General features: G+C 44.1%; 2 protein-coding genes across 9 annotated transcripts in view; one reads left to right on the forward strand and one right to left on the reverse strand.

Annotated features, from left to right (window-relative positions):
- Window positions 1–878: 878 nt before the first annotated feature.
- On the reverse strand, window positions 879–4689 carry DRC12 (dynein regulatory complex subunit 12 homolog). 7 transcript variants are annotated; one of them, XM_074356821.1, is made up of 7 exons: window positions 4625–4656; window positions 4243–4323; window positions 3773–3843; window positions 3252–3371; window positions 2656–2748; window positions 1342–1472; window positions 879–1070 (listed from the first exon to the last, which is right to left on the reverse strand). In XM_074356821.1, exons 3-7 carry the CDS (start codon window positions 3819–3821, stop codon window positions 942–944), a joined length of 522 nt encoding a protein of 173 aa, XP_074212922.1. In that variant the 5' UTR covers window positions 3822–3843; window positions 4243–4323; window positions 4625–4656; the 3' UTR covers window positions 879–941. The 7 variants fall into 7 exon arrangements, with proteins under 7 accessions (XP_074212922.1, XP_010951714.1, XP_074212919.1 ...); XM_010953412.3 differs by lacking the exon at window positions 3773–3843 and having other exon boundaries at window positions 4625–4679; XM_074356818.1 differs by lacking the exon at window positions 4625–4656 and having other exon boundaries at window positions 3773–3838; window positions 4243–4618.
- A 4021-nt stretch (window positions 4690–8710) lies between these two features.
- CBL (Cbl proto-oncogene) overlaps window positions 8711–15779 on the forward strand; it is a 74869-nt gene continuing 67800 nt past the window's right edge. Inside the window, exon 1 of one of the 2 annotated variants that reach the window (XM_074357009.1) lies at window positions 8711–9224. In XM_074357009.1, the coding sequence (XP_074213110.1) occupies window positions 9030–9224 (195 nt within the window). In that variant the 5' untranslated portion in view covers window positions 8711–9029. The remainder of the gene's footprint in view (window positions 9225–15779) is intronic. The other variant, XM_074357010.1, reaches the window with a different exon arrangement.

Genomic DNA, 15779 nt, shown 5'->3' on the forward strand with positions numbered 1-15779 from the left:
TTGGAGAGCTTTCCGGGTTGCTGAATGCGTGGAGGTGCTGGGGGGTGGCTCACCTGGGGAGGGCATGGAGCCTCCATGCTCATACCCTGCCCTGTGTATCTCTTCCATCTGGCTGTTCCTGAGTTGTGTTCTTTACAATAAACTGGTAATCCAGTAAGTAAACTGTTTCCCTGAGTTCAATCACTCTAGCAAATGATTGAACCTGAAGAGGGGATTGTGGGAACCTCTGACTGATAGCCAGTTAGTCAGGAGCACAGGTGACAGACAACGTGGACTTGAGATTGGCTGTGGGATCTGTGGGATCTGATGATATCTCCAGGTAGATAGTATCAGAATTGAGTTAAATTGTAACATGAAAGTTAAATTGTGTCTACAGAGCATTACTTGGTGTGGGACACCTCTTCACCCCGCAACCCCACATTTAACCAGAAATGAAGAAGAACTGAGAGAGTTGTAATAAAATAGAGAAACACTGAATTTTCCCTTTTCAGGTGGGCTGTGGGGCTGGCTAGGATTGTAGCCATCTGCAACTTGCCCTAGGCATGACTCCAGGACTGTTGGGTGTTTTGCAAGAATTTGGAGAGCACTGTACCTTCTTTCTGGGGGAACCTTAGGATGGTGGGGCTAGTGCCTGGTCACTGTTGGCCTAGTATAGAAATGGCCTTTCCCTGCAAATCTGGCTTCCTTTGCTGGTGCTAGTGGGGGAAGGGGGAAGAAAAGCTCCCCAGGCTCAGAGGGTGGGACCCAGTTTCTCTAGGAGAGAAGTTGAGGCCTTGTCAAAATCAGTCTTCAGGGTAATGGGTCAGCCCAGAACCAAGAAGTTCCCATGAGAGGCACTCATCTCTGCCTAAAAACCACATCCCACAGTTCTACTGAGCTCTACATCAAGACAGCTTTATTGCTGGGGCCTGAGAGGGTCCCAGAGACTTGGGCTCATGGTCTCAAAGATCCAGGGGGTTGAGTCCAAACTGGCGGAGCTGCTCCTTGTACCTGGCGTGGAGTTTCAGCAGAGCCCCGTCCCACTGAGGCTTGACTGCTCTCAGTTTGTCCAAGAGCCCGTCCAGGCTTCCCTACAGACATCAAGCTTCAGATCCCAGGAGGGGAGAGGGCTGGATGAGGGGTGCCCCAGGTTGGTCTGTAAGCTTTCCTAGCCAGAGTTTTCTTAAAGCTCTTATTTTTAGTGGGCAGGCACGGTTGTATACCCATAAGATACAGCAGAGTTCCCGGTGGAGAAGCTGTTTCTCCTTCCCTGTGGTCTGTTATTGTCACACTAGCTGGGATTTGTGGGGATGGGAGAGTGCTGGGTGCTGGGATGGCTGGCTTTCAGAAGGTGGTGCTTACATATAAGATTTCCTCATACTTGGCCTCCATGTCTGCCACGTGGGCCCGAAGCTGAGCCAGAGTTCGGTCCCGCTCTCCAAGGGCCTGCTTGGCCTCTCTCTCTGCAGCCTCAGCCTCCCTCTGGCACTTGTCTGGGGTGAGGGACAGAAGGATGAAAGAGGACAGGATGGTGACACTCTATCCTTAAACGGAGTCTCCAAGGTACCCACCAAAACAGAACTTTAGCGGGCTCATTCCAGACTCACTCAGGGTCATCAACTTTCCCATAGTTCCTATAAAGAGCTGAAATACACCATTAAAGTATAGTAGAGAGAGTGGGCTTGGGACAAGAGATCTGGGTCCTAAATCTGGTTGTCACTTACTACTTGTGTAACATCTGGCATCTCTCTCTCTGAGCTTCAGTTTCTTCATCTTTATAGAGAGAATGACACATACTTCATAGGCTTGCCGAGAGTTAAAATTGATAATATATGGGAAAGTACCTAGTATGTATGCTGATTGCATTTAAATTTGAGATAAGGCAAAGATGAGGAAAGGAACGCCCGGTCTGCATTGCAGATAAGCAACTCTTGGTAGCTATAGCTAAACTAAAGCTATTTTAGGATAAGAAAACTTTGAGGTCAGAACTGTGCAGAATCTGTGTGCCATGCTAAAAATGTTCAACTCTATCCTGTTACTAAGGGAGGAGGGTATAGCTCAGTGGTAGAGTACATGCCTAGCATGCAGAAGGTCCTGGGTTCAATCCCCAGTATCTCCACCAGGAGAAACAAATAGATAGATAAACCGAATTACCTCTCTCCACCAAAAAAAGAAAATTATCCTGTTACTAAAAGGGAAGAGAGCAAAAGCTTCCTACTTTAAAACAAATATTTTTGCTTATTTAAAAGGCTTATTTATTAGCAAACAAGTTATTTAGGATCTACCATGCACTAGGCCTGAAGATATGGAAATAAACAAGTCAAACGGTTTCATTTTCACTTGGTTTCATTGTAAAAATCAGCCAAACTAAGAGGGAATATGTTTTGCTCATGAGAGGCAAGGTGGTGGTGGGGATTAAGAAAGAACTGGATTTGGAGAGACCATTGAGGGGGGAATGGAGTGAGAGATTGACACTTTCTTTACTTATAACTTAAGATTTTTTTTTTCCATCCTGAACCCTCTGTTGCAATCTGAAGTGGTAAGGGAGAGACAGTGGGGAAAGCAATATGAGAGATTGCAGTCTTCTAGAGAAGGACTGTCCTAAGCCCACCCCTTCAGGCTGGACCTCGCCAGTGATTCTCCGAGAGGAAGGGCTTTGAGGGTGAGGAAGCCTACCTAACTTCTCCCGAAGGCCCTTCACTTCCTCCTCCAGCTGCCTGCTGCGGGTCTCCATCTCCTCCTGCAGGGCCTGGCGCTGACGGCTCATCTCTGTGGCAGGAATAGTGGGTGGCCAGGAACCCAGGCCCAAATAGAGCAGCGGAGAAAGGATGAAAAATTTTATGGGTGGGGAGGGCTCCACTTGGTCGAGTGAGACAGGAGCATAAAGGCCTTTTGGTTCTTCTTGTGGTGATTCTGAGAAGCTGGGGAAAGAGCTAGGAAACAAGGCCCCCTTCCCCGGTGCCAGGTGCCAGCTCAGGATCGGGACTCTAGCCCTTCTCCCCACACACTCCCTCAGGATGAAGGAGATAAAGGCTATGAATGCATTTTGTAATCCACACAACATCAGGTGCATGGCATCGTGGAAGGTCCCCGCCCAGGATCCTGGAGACCTTCCTTTGGTTCCTTCAGGATTCCTGTGCAAGCTGGGAAGGCTGAGACTAGGCAGGGCAGGGGGAAGTCCTCCTTGTCTCCCTTCCTAGCATCCTCTGGCCCTCTTGGTTGTCCTCTTTCAGGCCCCTGTCTCCTGCCCACCTGCCTGACGAGCCGCATACCTGTATATATGGCCTTCCCTTCCCTCCGGGCCCCCTCCAGTTCAGCCTCCAGTTCTTGCAGCCTCTGCTTCAGCTGGTCTTCAGAAGCCTTGGCTCGGCGGGCCTCATTCCTTTGCAGAGCTGTGGACAGTCCCAGAGTGGCCCTCAGGACTGGCTGGGGACCCCACTGAATCAGCCCTCATGGCCTTAATGGATCCTGTCCACCTCTGGAAACCTGGCGGCCGGCTTCCAGCCTCTCATGTTATTCTGGGTTTTTGTTTTCCCCTTAGAATCCTACAGGTTTTTTGTTACTAAGAAGCAAAAACTCCCTTTGTGTTCTGGCTATAAAAAAATAGCTGCCTCTACCAGCCCTCACTGCATACCCTTTCCTCACAACCCCAACTCATGACACTCTTTATCCACTAGGGGATGATGAGAGGTTAGCTCAGCCCCCCACCATAGCTCCAGCCCTCCAAGCCCCAGGGATGCAGAAATGCCCATTGTCTCATCTCTATTTCCCCTAGAACTTCCAGCTTTCTTACCCAAGTGGTCTCGGAGCAACTCATTTTCCAGCTGTGCCAGCCTGTGCATGGATTCAGTCTCCACATCTGCCCTGGCAAGATGGCAAAGCCTCAGCTTATCATGATTGCCGCCTCCTTACTCCCCTCACATCCTCATTCCACATGCTGGACTTTCTTTTTTGCAGATCTGAGGACCACTAAATGTAGGGTCTTTGATGGCAGAGTCTAGTGAACTCACTGCCCAGTACTCAAAATGTATTCGATGAATATATAAGGAAGGCACAGAGCCAGAGGGGCTCAGAGAGTGTGTGGGTGCAGACTTCCCCACTTTCCAGCTCCAGGGAACATGGACGCAAGGATATGAAGGGAGAGGGTCAAAACAGTTCCATTTGCCATGCAGAGGACTGAATTCCCTCTGGAGAACCTCTGCTTGGTCTCTGAGCCAGAACATAGAGAGCAGGGGGCACTCACCTCCCCCCAGCCTGACTCACCAGCACCTGCATTCCTTTTCTTCTTCTGTGCCCCAGCTTTTGTTCCGTTTGCTTTGGTCTTAGGTGGCATCTCCTTGCTCTCTTGGGGGAAGGAGGGAACTCATATTCAGGTCTGGACATGGAGATGCTTTCCTGACCCCTAGATTGAACCATGAGCCCCAGGAGAGTTAGTGTTCTAGTCTCCAAGTCTGTCTCTTATATTTTCCAGAAGCTTCTGTTCTTGGTCTCCTTGGAAACTTAGGCAAGGCTGGGGCCAGTGGGAAGGCTGGAGCTGTTTCTCTCTACCAGTCAGGCCCTAAGTACATAAATCATTCTTCTCAATCCTCTTTTGGAAAAAATAAATCTCAATACCTGGTCCCTACCCTCTTCCCATCATCCTTACCCTGTTTCTTCCTTTCTGTGAGACCTTCTCTTGCCTCTGTTGTGACTCCCTGTGGTGTGACCCACTCATGAGGAGGGGCAGAGAAGAGGTCCAACCAGCTAGGAGCCTGAGGAGGAGACTAGGGTCTGGGAGCCAATCCAGAGTGGCAAATTTCTGTTGAGGGCAGGATTGAGAACTGGGAGGTTGGGTTTCTGCAGGCCGCGTGTTGTCCAGGCAACTGGGAACATGGACTTCATAGGAAGGTAGAATGTGCTATATATAAAGCTTAAAACACCAAGGTCCCAGATGGCCAATTCTCTCCTTGTCCCCAAATCCTAAGTGTAGTTTGAGGAGAAAGGGCTTTGGTGCTGATTAGCTATGATTCACTTCCATGTAGCACTGCCTACAATTTGGAGACTTACAAATTACAGACCTACATATCTGAAATAATGCTGTTGTGCAGAGGGAAAGGACTGACTTCAGACATTTTGGGCAATTTACATTCCAAAGTCTCATCAGCAAAATGACATTATTAGGCTTAACACTGAAGATCCCATACAAGAAGGTGTATGAGGGAAAGAAATGCAGGAGAAGGTGGTCAAGAGAGTTTCCCATTTTGGAGAAATAAGGGTGACACAAGGCAGAGGCAAACCCTGGACCCCAGGGTCTTGACATAGAGAGATGCAAATGGAGAAGAAAGGGCACTGGTTGGAGAAAATTTCTGAGCTCTAGTCCCCCTACTCTGGCTATGGAAGCTTGGGCAAGCCATTTAACCTTGCTCAGCCTCAGTTTCCCGGTCTTTAAATCTTTGATTTTGTAAATCTTGAAAGGCCTGCATTTTCACCGAGTATGTACAGGGCTGTCTTCTCTCATGGTGGCTTAGTGTATTGTCTCTCCTCCCCTGTTCACATACGTGGTTGACTTTCAGACAGGGGGCTGAGGGAAAACCTTGCTTGGCTCCCTGTACTATTGGGTGGCTGGGGCTCCCTCTAGTGGCCTTGCTTGACCTTCTCTGGAGCCTCCTAAATTATTTATCGAGCAATGCTGGGGGTGCCTCCCACATAGGGATACTTCCTAGCATCTTGCTGGAGTAGTTAGGAAAATAAATTTGGGGAAGGGAGAATTATGGGTGGCTTGCTCTTGTCAGGAAGCATCGCCCTCACACCCCCCCCCCCCCCCATCCAGCCCTGTGCTTTTGGGAGTCTTGTCCACCTGGATCTCTGGACACCATCCTGGCTAGAATGAAAACAGAAGACATGTCAGGGCTTTCCCCTTGTGCTTTAAAGGGACTGAAGATTCTTTCTTTAGCTATTTCTCTTTATCTCTGTCCCTCTCAACATTTTTGGTCAATTGCCTGTTGTCTGGAACAGTTCTGAAGAAATAGCCATGAGATCTGGGGGAAAAAACCCTTCCTCTGAGGAGCAGGCAGATTCAGATAGAGGCTGATTCTGACGTTTATTTGTCATCTTTGTGGCTGCAGGGTACTTCTCTGACCTCAGGGACATTTTACAGAGTAAAGAGAAGAAACAGCTTTGTCTTTCCAGGTACTTACAGTTCCCGGACTTCAGTGTCAGATAACCTGTGCACATCTCCCAAATCTAGAGGAGATTTTTCTTATCTTGAAGCATGTTTTTCATTGATCCCTCCCACTCCCAACCCTCTGTCCCTGCCTAGGAATGCAATAGAGGTTCCTGTCCTGGTCCTTCTCATCTAGAAGCCTGTTTGGGGAATTTTCTATGGAACGATCAGTGTCTCTGTTATGCTGATGCCTAGAGTGACATATTGAGGACAGAGATTACAGAGTACAAACAACATATCAGAAGAGCTTTACTTTTCAAATATGTTCAGTCAACCGACTTTCAGGTGCAGAACGAGGATGTGGTTTGTGTTGAAGGTGAAATGGAATAAGAAAAGTGCCACGTGTCACATGATGTGATACGAATCAAGCCAGCTCTAGAATAACTCAGGAATGAGAATGACATTCTGATCAACAATTCAATCTTTAGTACATTTTGAAAACAAGCCACGTGAAAATTGTAAAAAAAAAAAAAAGTCAATCTTTTCTTCTCTTTTCTTTAACCTCAGTTCAGAAGTTTTTCACTTCACTAGAAAAGGTCATTTCAGCAGAATTCTGTCCTCCTTCTAGTAGGATCCCATCCAGGAGTTTTTTTAAAGAGATACAGAGGAAAGAAGGGTCACTCTCTCTATTCAAATGTGAGAGATATGTCATTGTATGTTAAAAGAAATATGGCTTACTGCAGCAGAAACAAAGTGCAAATTATGCAATTCCATTCTATACAAACCATACTGAACATAATACAAATTGGAAGCCTTAACCGAAGCCAGAGCTATGCAGATGACCTACAAGCTCATACATAGCTCCAAGGGTTAATTTCTAACCTGTACCCCACTAAATCTAAGATTTGACTATGAAGGAGGAACAAACCCTTGTATATCTACACTATGCTAGGTTACTGTGGAAAACCAAAGTTGATAAGACAGTATAGCACAAATTAATGTGTTGCAGGTGAGAAACAAATGGTTATAGAAATTTAGAGGAGGGAAGGATTCTTTCTGGCTGGAGTGTCTGGTAAGGAGGATAATATTTGCGTTGAGTCTGAAGAATGATTGAACTTTAGTAGAGCTCTTTCTGCAGAGGGAATGGTCTGAGTAATGGTGATGAAAAAAGAATTGTTATACTTTGTGACCTGGCGAATCACCCAGCATAGGATATACATATTGGAATAGTATAAGCTGCAAGGTAGTTTAGAGTTAGATCATGACTGTTAACTTAATTCAGGAGGCAATGGGGAGTATTTAGAGTTGTTGGGGTTTTTTTTTGGGTGATGTCAGAACTATACTTTAGGGAGACTGGTCTGGTGGCAGTATGAATTGGAGGTGGCAGGGAAAACAGTGAGGAGAAGGCTTCAATAGACCAAGGGAGAGAAAAGGAGAGTCTGCAACTAAGGGTGGGGAGGCACTAGAGATGGAAAGTTTTGCCAGTTATCTAAGAGCTTTGCCTATATTTTCTCTTTAGACATTCTAATTATTTCTAGATAGGAATTGATTAATGGAAATTCTTAGGAAATGATAATGTTGACTCCACAATCAATCTTGGATACAGCCCACCAAAGTGCAAAACAAGGATGTCTGGCTGAAAAGTCCTCAAGTTCAGAAATATTTTTTCTCCTCTTACAGAATCCTTTGATAAGCTTAATTCTCTAGGCAGTCAACAGCTTCGTGTAAGAGCCAGGAGGGGTATCTAAGGAGGAACTGAGTACTTATTGACATAGCAAGGCCTGCATGCTCCTAGAGCTGAGGCTCAGAATTAGCAAATTAGGGCAGGGCACTTCCTTCTTTGGGAGGGAAGTTCTTTTTTTTTTTTTCAAAGTTCTTCCAACGGAACTTTTAGATGAGAAAAGTGGAAGTAACTGGGAACTGCATTTCTGTTCCGCAGGCGGAGCAAGTACACCTCTGGCCAGGCCTTGAAGCTCAGTTTCGGTGGTCACAGCCTGATGCTGGCGGTGCCGACCTGCGGTTCTATGCTTTGAGCAGGGGAGTCCTAAGTACATATTCCATTCCCAGAAAAGGAACTAGTGTTCAGAAGTAAAAAAATGGGTAAGTGTTTTGTTTTCAGAAGGTCAAAGACCTGGAAGAAGAGCCCGCGGCCTGAGTGTTTCAAGACTTTCTGGGGTCTAATCAGGATGCAACAACCTGCAGCTTTCACATTCCTGTCCTTGTTCCCGACTTAACGAGGAGTTTAAAACACTAGGGAGTGGGGGGAAATTTTCCCTTTTTCTCCCACAGTGTGAAGAGGCAAATAACTTTAAGCTCAGTTTCCCCGTTTGTCAGATGTGGGGGAAAGACTTGAGTTTGAAATTCTTTCTATGGCTACCCATCTTAATTTAAATATTTCAATAACCCCCTCCCCATGGAGCGACAACCCACAACCCACGAGAAACATGAAGAGCTCGGCTTCTGCCTAGTGCGCAGACTCCATGCTAGACCCCGCCCCCACCCTTTCCTCGCTCCTCCAGCAGAGGGCGCAGGCGCAAAGGTTACGCTTGGGCCCGCCCCCCCGGGGCTGGGGGAGGCGGCGCGGAAATTTGGCCGCGGCTTTCCGGGAGCTGTGGCTCGGGAGTGGGTGGCGCAGGGGAGGTCGCTAGCCAGTTCGGACGCCGTCGCCCGCTTCCCCGAGCTCCGCGCGCTCCCTGCCGCCCCCGGGCTCGCGCTCCCTGAAGGGACGCGCCCGCGCGGACCGCGCTCCCGGCGCCGCCCACTCCCCTCCCAGCGGCCGCCCCTCCCTCCGCCCGCACGGCCGGCGGCGGTGGCCGGGAGAGGCCCCTCCTTCACGCCCTCCTTCTTTCCCTCACTCGCAGCCGAGCGGAGCCGGCGGACGCTGCTGGGCCCCTAACCCTCCCGGGCCATGGCCGGCAATGTGAAAAAGAGCTCCGGGGCCGGGGGAGGCGGCGGCTCCGGCGGCTCGGGCTCGGGCGGCCTTATCGGGCTCATGAAGGACGCCTTCCAGCCGCACCACCACCACCACCACCACCTCAGCCCCCACCCGCCGGGGACCGTGGACAAGAAGATGGTGGAGAAGTGCTGGAAGCTCATGGACAAGGTGAAAGGCCTGCCGAGGACCCGCGGGAGCAAGGGTGGGCGTGGGCGGAGGGGCCGAGGGAGGGGGAAGGAAGGGACAGAGGAAGCTGGGGGAGGGGACGGGTCGTGCGAGGCTGGGGAGGCAAGGAGCTGGGGTGACGGGGCCGGGCGGTGGGGGACGTGCGGGTGGGGAGGAGACCGGGAGGATGGGGGTCGGCGGTGGGGGAAGGGCTGCGGTTGGGAGTAGGGGAACGTTGAGGTCGTGTGTTTGGGGTTGCGAGACAAAGATGGGGTGGGGGTTGGGGTGAAGGTTAACTGGGGAGCCACTGGGGCGGAAGTATAACGGGGGGTGCAGAGTTTAGGGCACTGTGCAGGGTGTAGGGTTGTGGGTCGCGGAATTGGCCCCGGGAGATAGGAGGGAGGCGGGTGAGAAAGAGCGCTTGATTTACCGGCAAGGACTGTTAGCTGCATCCAGCTATTACGTTTACAGTCTCTGAGACCTGGGGTCAGGACCACTCCGCCGGCAAACTGCGCTCTGGATGAGCGTATAGTTTTTTTTTTTTCTCGTTAAGATGTAACACCAAGATAAAAGAAATAGGGGGGTGTTTAAATGAGCAGAGGAAGGAACTTTCCTCCACATCTAGAGCTGGCTTAAGTTTTTATCCTCCAAAAACATTGGACGTGATCCATTGCCGGTGCTTAGATATGCACTGATTAAACCACAAGTTCTGGTTATGACCATTATCTTCGGAGAGATGTATTGACTGAGCGGGTTAAGCAGCAGATTCTGACTCCTTCCAGAACTTCCTCCTTACACCCACTGCTTTTAGGTGGGTTCTACTTTTTTTTGGTAGCGGAACCTGACTTCTTATTGCAGGACCTGACTTTAAGCTTGTTGGATGAGCTGCTTTGATTACCTTTTTAAAGCGATTGTGAAAAATAGCCCCACTTTAAGTTTGGTATGTGGGAGAATTTTACTTCCTTATAGTTGTGTGTCTGTATAATAAAGTGATTAGTCCCAAGTACTTTAAAGTGTTCAAACAGCCTAACTATTTGTTCTAGAGAATTCAATATTTCCTTGATATTTTTCACATTTATTAATAACGTATTTTTGCAAAATTCATACTGCAGATGAAAAGTGATTAGAAGGATCGGACATATATATTTTAAGAGAATTGTGTTATTTCCAACAGAATAAAGTTGTTTTTCTTTGGTTCCTCTGTGGGCCTAGGTTCCTCTTCTGTAAAGTTTTCATGGATTGCTTTGGCCTAGAAACAGCTAATAAAAGTGATTATGAAGCACTTGGCAAACATAAATATGCTATATAAATGCTTAAGAAGTCCTGTGTGTGAATTAGCACTCCTGTTATGGATACCATTGGTTTCAGAAGCTTCTTTTTCTGGCTTATTTTTCTCATGTTAAATAATTGGCATTGTAATTAATGAACAGGTATTTGTATGTCGATTGCATTGGTATTGTAATGCTAATTTCATTATTAGAAATTGTACTAAAACCATTAAAGAAACTTAGGCACGTAAAGGAAATTCTAAATGCATTGACATCTTTTAAAAAAAATATATCGAGTATATTCAGAATCTGAAGCTTGTAGGTTTGCATTTTAGGGATTTAGAGGGGAGGTATATAGCTCAGTGGTAGAGTGTGTGAGCATCGTCAAGGTCCTGGATTCAAGCCCCAGTACCTCTGTTAAAAAATAAGTAAATAAATAAACCTAATTACCTCCCCCCCCCAAAAAAACCAAACAACAACAAAAAAAGAAAGTACTTTAAAAAAAAAAAAGAATCCCCTCTCCAAAAAAAAAGTTAATTACTTAAAAATGTTCTCCTGGAATGGAAAAAATTTGCATTTCTAATTACTTTCTCATTTAAGACAGGTGTGGGAACATTCAGTGTATCAGAATTGTATTGATTGGAGACTTTCTTAAAAATAATAAACTTTTGACACCACATTGTAAACTGACTATACTTAAATAAAAATATATTAAAAAATAAACTTTTTATCAGACTTTGAGTCTCTGTAAGGTAGTCCAAATAAGATCCCCCCTTAAGTCTCACTCCTTCATCTCTTTAAAGTATGTGTATTGAATTACGATTTCTTTCACAGAATGTTTAATTATTTGGAGAGAATAAAGACGACTCAGAGTTTTGAGTCTAATGCTTTTCAGGTTTTGATAGTTTCAAGGAAAGTAGGCTTCTAGTTCTTCCATTCTAGCATAGGGTGTTTTATTCCTGTTTTGCTTGTCTTGAAAGATGATTTTTAGTACCCTGTGCTCCATATCGCAGATTACTAGCTGTGCTGAAATGAAAACTTGGTTCTTCTTTCTGATATATTAGTCCAGTAGGTTTGTACTGCTTTGCAGATTTTTTGAATGCTTCTGTAGTTTTGTTACATTGCACCATCTCTTTTACTCTTAATTGTTTTTTTTTAACTCTTGATATTTAGAGCATAGATGTTCTCCTTTTCACTTTATTTTTACTATTAAAAGTCTTAAATGTGTCAGTAATCCTTCTTGACTTCATGCGATATCAGTGGTGAAGAAATTACTGTCAAGTCCACAAAATGTCCCACACTTTTATTGAATTTAGTTCCAGGTTACCATCCCATACCTGTTTTAACCTTGTCGTTGAAGTTAGGTGACTATTATTCCAGCCACTTATTAATCAATTGATTATCACTGGAAACTATGTCTCCTCTCTCCTAGTATTGGCTGCTATGTGGATGGAGAAGTCGGCATAAGTCACGGAATTCTGGTCACTCTAGGCCCAATTTACTATTCCATTGTGGAACTGAAACTTAGTGTTGGAAAAGGACTTGTGCTAGACTGCTTGTTATTAAGCAGAAGATGTGGTCAGCCACTAGGGTTTTTTTTTTTTTTTTCCCATCCTGGTATATTGTAATTAATATTTGTGAAGATACTTGTATGTAAAGAAAGTAGCTAGTAAGTAAAGAGACAGCTGGGCAGGGGAGTGGAGAGAACAATCATAAAAATTGCCTTAAATATAAGTATAGAATTATCAGGGTATTTAGTGAGAGACTCAAAATTCCGTTACGAAGTAGAGTGGGAGCTGGCAAACTTTTTCAGTCACGGGACAGATAGTAAATACTTTGGACATTGCCGGCCACATACTCAGTCCCAGTTTCTTTGTTGTTTTTACAACTCTTTAAAAATGTAAAAGCCATTCTTACCTGCAGGTGAACAAAAAAAAGGCTACAGGCTGTAATTTGGCCACCTCTGAAGTAAAGCCTCATGCTGGCGGTATTTTAGATCCATGCTATGTTTTTATTTTAAATTAGCTTACGTTATTAAAACATTAAGGTGTTGATTTATTTAACGGGGTATAATTTATTAGAAAAATGCTTCATTTTAAAGCATGGGTTTAAAACAGCATTTTCAAAAGATAATCCTTCTGCTAACTGCCTTCTCCTTCTTGCCCTACCCCTTGTATCTTCTCTGTTTATCTTTACCTCTCAAGATTGTAAGCTCCATGAGGACAGCAACTGTAATCTGTTTCTCTTCTGCAGTGTCCAGGCACAAGGCCTTACACAATAGTGTGTTGTAAATATTTGTTAAATTAAATTGCTCTGTGTGCTCCAAAGGATACTAAAAGGAGGTGTTATAGGGGTGGGAATCATTTTAAATTACATTAAACATTTCTTTCTTTCGGTAGTTCTTTGGCAGTACCATCCCTGTTTTATAGATGAAGACTCTTAGGTTCAGGGAGGTTATGTAACTTAGTTAGTAGTGGAGCCTGACTTGGAATCCAGGATTACCCACGTCCGAAGGCTTAGTTCTTTCTTCCATACAGTACCTTCTCAGGTATACAAGACAATCTCTGTAGCAAGTAATTTTTCAGAAAGTGACCTGTGTAGGTACACAACAGCAGTTTTCACACACATATGCATACACACACACACTCCCACCACCATTCACACATTCAAGCAAAGTAGATGTTCTCTTGAATGATGTTAACATGGTGTTTAACTAGAACCATTAAAAGAAATATCTGCTTTTAAGCAAGGATTTGTGTCTCTGTATGGTTTTTGTAGAGGCGTGTACACATTATTTTCCCATTTTTCTTAACTTTTTTTTTTTTACCACTTTTTATTTCATTTTTAGTTCTGTCCCTTTACTAGAGCTTTTCAGGATCAGGCTTTGTTTTAACTTTAGTTCCTGTGCCTAACACATAGTTCTTGCGGAACGAAGTGCAAACTTTAACAAAATAAAGTGGGATCAAAACAGATTCCCTCATTTTCTGTGCAGTAGTTAAGGGGATTAGGTTGGGAATCTTTTTTTTGAGTGTTGAGTTAAAGTAACATTTACTAAAAGTAGGTTTTTGTTTTTTGGGTTCTAAAGGTAATAGTCATTGTAAAACATGATTGTGTTGTTTTCTTGCCTATTAAGAATTCCCTCAAAGGATATAAAATTCTCCATTATTCCTTAAGAAACATGAGCCCAACTGCACATTTCATACAGTTCATGATAGAAATTTTGAAGGCTATATAGAATAAAAGTAGGGTTAGGCTGAGGAAGATCATCCACTCTGTTCATTCTGTGGCTATAGTAAGACCTATTTTTGATACATCGTTGGTCAGCTGTATACATACAAGGAGCTAGAAAAATCACGGGCAGATAGGTCCCTAAGTCTTCTCTTTCAGCAGAATTCATATTATATTCAAACATGCAATAACATTTATCCTATGAAAATCATTCCCCTAATCTAATCTAGAGCATTAGAAGAAAAATGGACTAAGTATTGAAAACTGAGCCTAAATTTCAATCACGTTTTCCAATGAAGTTAATTCTGATCTACATTAGTTTTGTTAGAAGAAGGGGATTATAACAAGCAAGTCATTGTGAAATGTTTTCATGATTAGCACATTTTGTGCTGGAAGGAAATAGGTGGGAGTAGTCAACCAGGAGCCCTGGAAGCCAGCCTTAGCTCTGTCCCTACAGTGTTCCTTCCTGCAGTGGCTTCCAAAAGGAGGAAGGGAAAGGGGTGCAATGATGGCATTGGTGGTACACACCCTCAGGGGATTCAAGCTCCTGCTGACCAATGCCACTACCATAGACGCTCTTGTGTGTGGTTCCCCTAGAAGAATGAGCAGTGACCCTGGGTCTCCCCTCTGCAACTGGTGGAATGGGTGGTGAGTCTTGCTTAGCAGACTCCACTGCCTTTGGCGCCTTCTTACAAACACCACTGACCTTCCCTCTGGCTCTGGGATCATGAACCGTGAGGAAATCTTCAAATCTTAAAATAAGACCAATTCATTGCTACTTCAGTGAGGAGGATGGGGTCCTAATTCCTGCCTCCTTTCAATAGTGGTACATATCACCAATAGCGCTCTTTGTGAAAAACAATTTATGAATTGTAAGATATATAGAGCAAAATGTAGACGTTCCTTTCTACTCTCATACCCCCAAATGACCACCCTCTCCAGAGGTGACCACTGTCTGCTATTTAAAGTCCTTGGGGGAAGGTATAGCTCAGTGGTAGAGTGCCTGCTTAGCAAGCACAAGGTCCTGGGTTTAATCCCTAGTACCTCCATTAAAATAAATAAATGAACTTAATTACCTCTCTCCAAAAAAACAAAATGAAGTCCTTCCCTCCAGTCCCTTTTCCTAAGTGGCCCTGAGAAGTTTAGATGGATAGCATTGCCCTTGAGAGATTTATCGACTTGAGCAAGTTGTTACCATTTTAGCATTTACTCGCTAAGACTGATAACTAAGTTCTGATAATTCCTTATGCTGTAGAGAAGTTTACAATTTCACATCTGCTGAAAATAGCAGAAAATATCAAAATAATGTGTTTTACAAGAATGAAGCAGATTTAGAGAGATTAGGTAACCCAAGCCACCCAGCTAATACTTTTGTTTATGTGGATCCTGAGCTAGTATTTGGACTGTGTTAAGTGATTCTTATAAACCAGTGTTTCTCAGACTTTAACATGAATTCATATAATTTGGGGATCTTGTTAAAATGTAGAGTCTGAGTAGATCTGGGGTGGGGCCTGAGATTCTGCATTGCTGACAGGGATCACACTTGAAGTAGCAAGGCTCCGTACCACAGCTGATTTTATTTTAGATAAGCTTGATAAATTTTTTTTAAAAAAAGAAATGACAGTAGAGTATCTTATTTGTGTTTAAGATATTAATTATTATGTTCTTAAATTTTGAAAGTAATACATACTCATAAAATTATACATTTTTAAGCAAAAGTGGGATTTTTTAAACAAAAATGATTCTAGAGTTAAAAAAATTTTTGTGACATTATGGAGATCATTCATGTTAATACTACACGTAGGTCTCCCTGAAATTTTTTTAAGGACTGCGTAAGATTTTATTATATATATATATATATATATATATATATATATATATATATATATATATATATATATATATATATGTTTATTTAACAAATTCATATTGATAGCCTCCCAGGTTCTTTTTTTTTTTTTAAACTTTTTTTTATTGAGTTATAGTAATTTTACTCCCAGGTTATTTCTGATTTTTAGTATTAGAAACAATGTTTCAGTGACTATCTGTTATGTAGTTTCTA

This window comes from Camelus bactrianus, chromosome 33 (assembly GCF_048773025.1).
Source record: "Camelus bactrianus isolate YW-2024 breed Bactrian camel chromosome 33, ASM4877302v1, whole genome shotgun sequence".
Taxonomy (NCBI): domain Eukaryota; kingdom Metazoa; phylum Chordata; class Mammalia; order Artiodactyla; family Camelidae; genus Camelus; species Camelus bactrianus.

Excerpts from the sequence above, each read along its gene's own strand:
- DRC12 (XM_074356817.1), bottom strand. The coding sequence starts at position 3,052 with ATGCACCTGATGTTGTGTGGATTACAAAATGCATTCATAGCCTTTATC. Across the intron at positions 1,473-2,655 it reads GGGCCTTCGGGAGAAGTTAG|ACAAGTGCCAGAGGGAGGCT; the intron begins GTAGGCTTCCTC and ends CCCTCACCCCAG. Across the intron at positions 1,071-1,341 it reads AGTATGAGGAAATCTTATAT|GGAAGCCTGGACGGGCTCTT; the intron begins GTAAGCACCACC and ends TGATGTCTGTAG.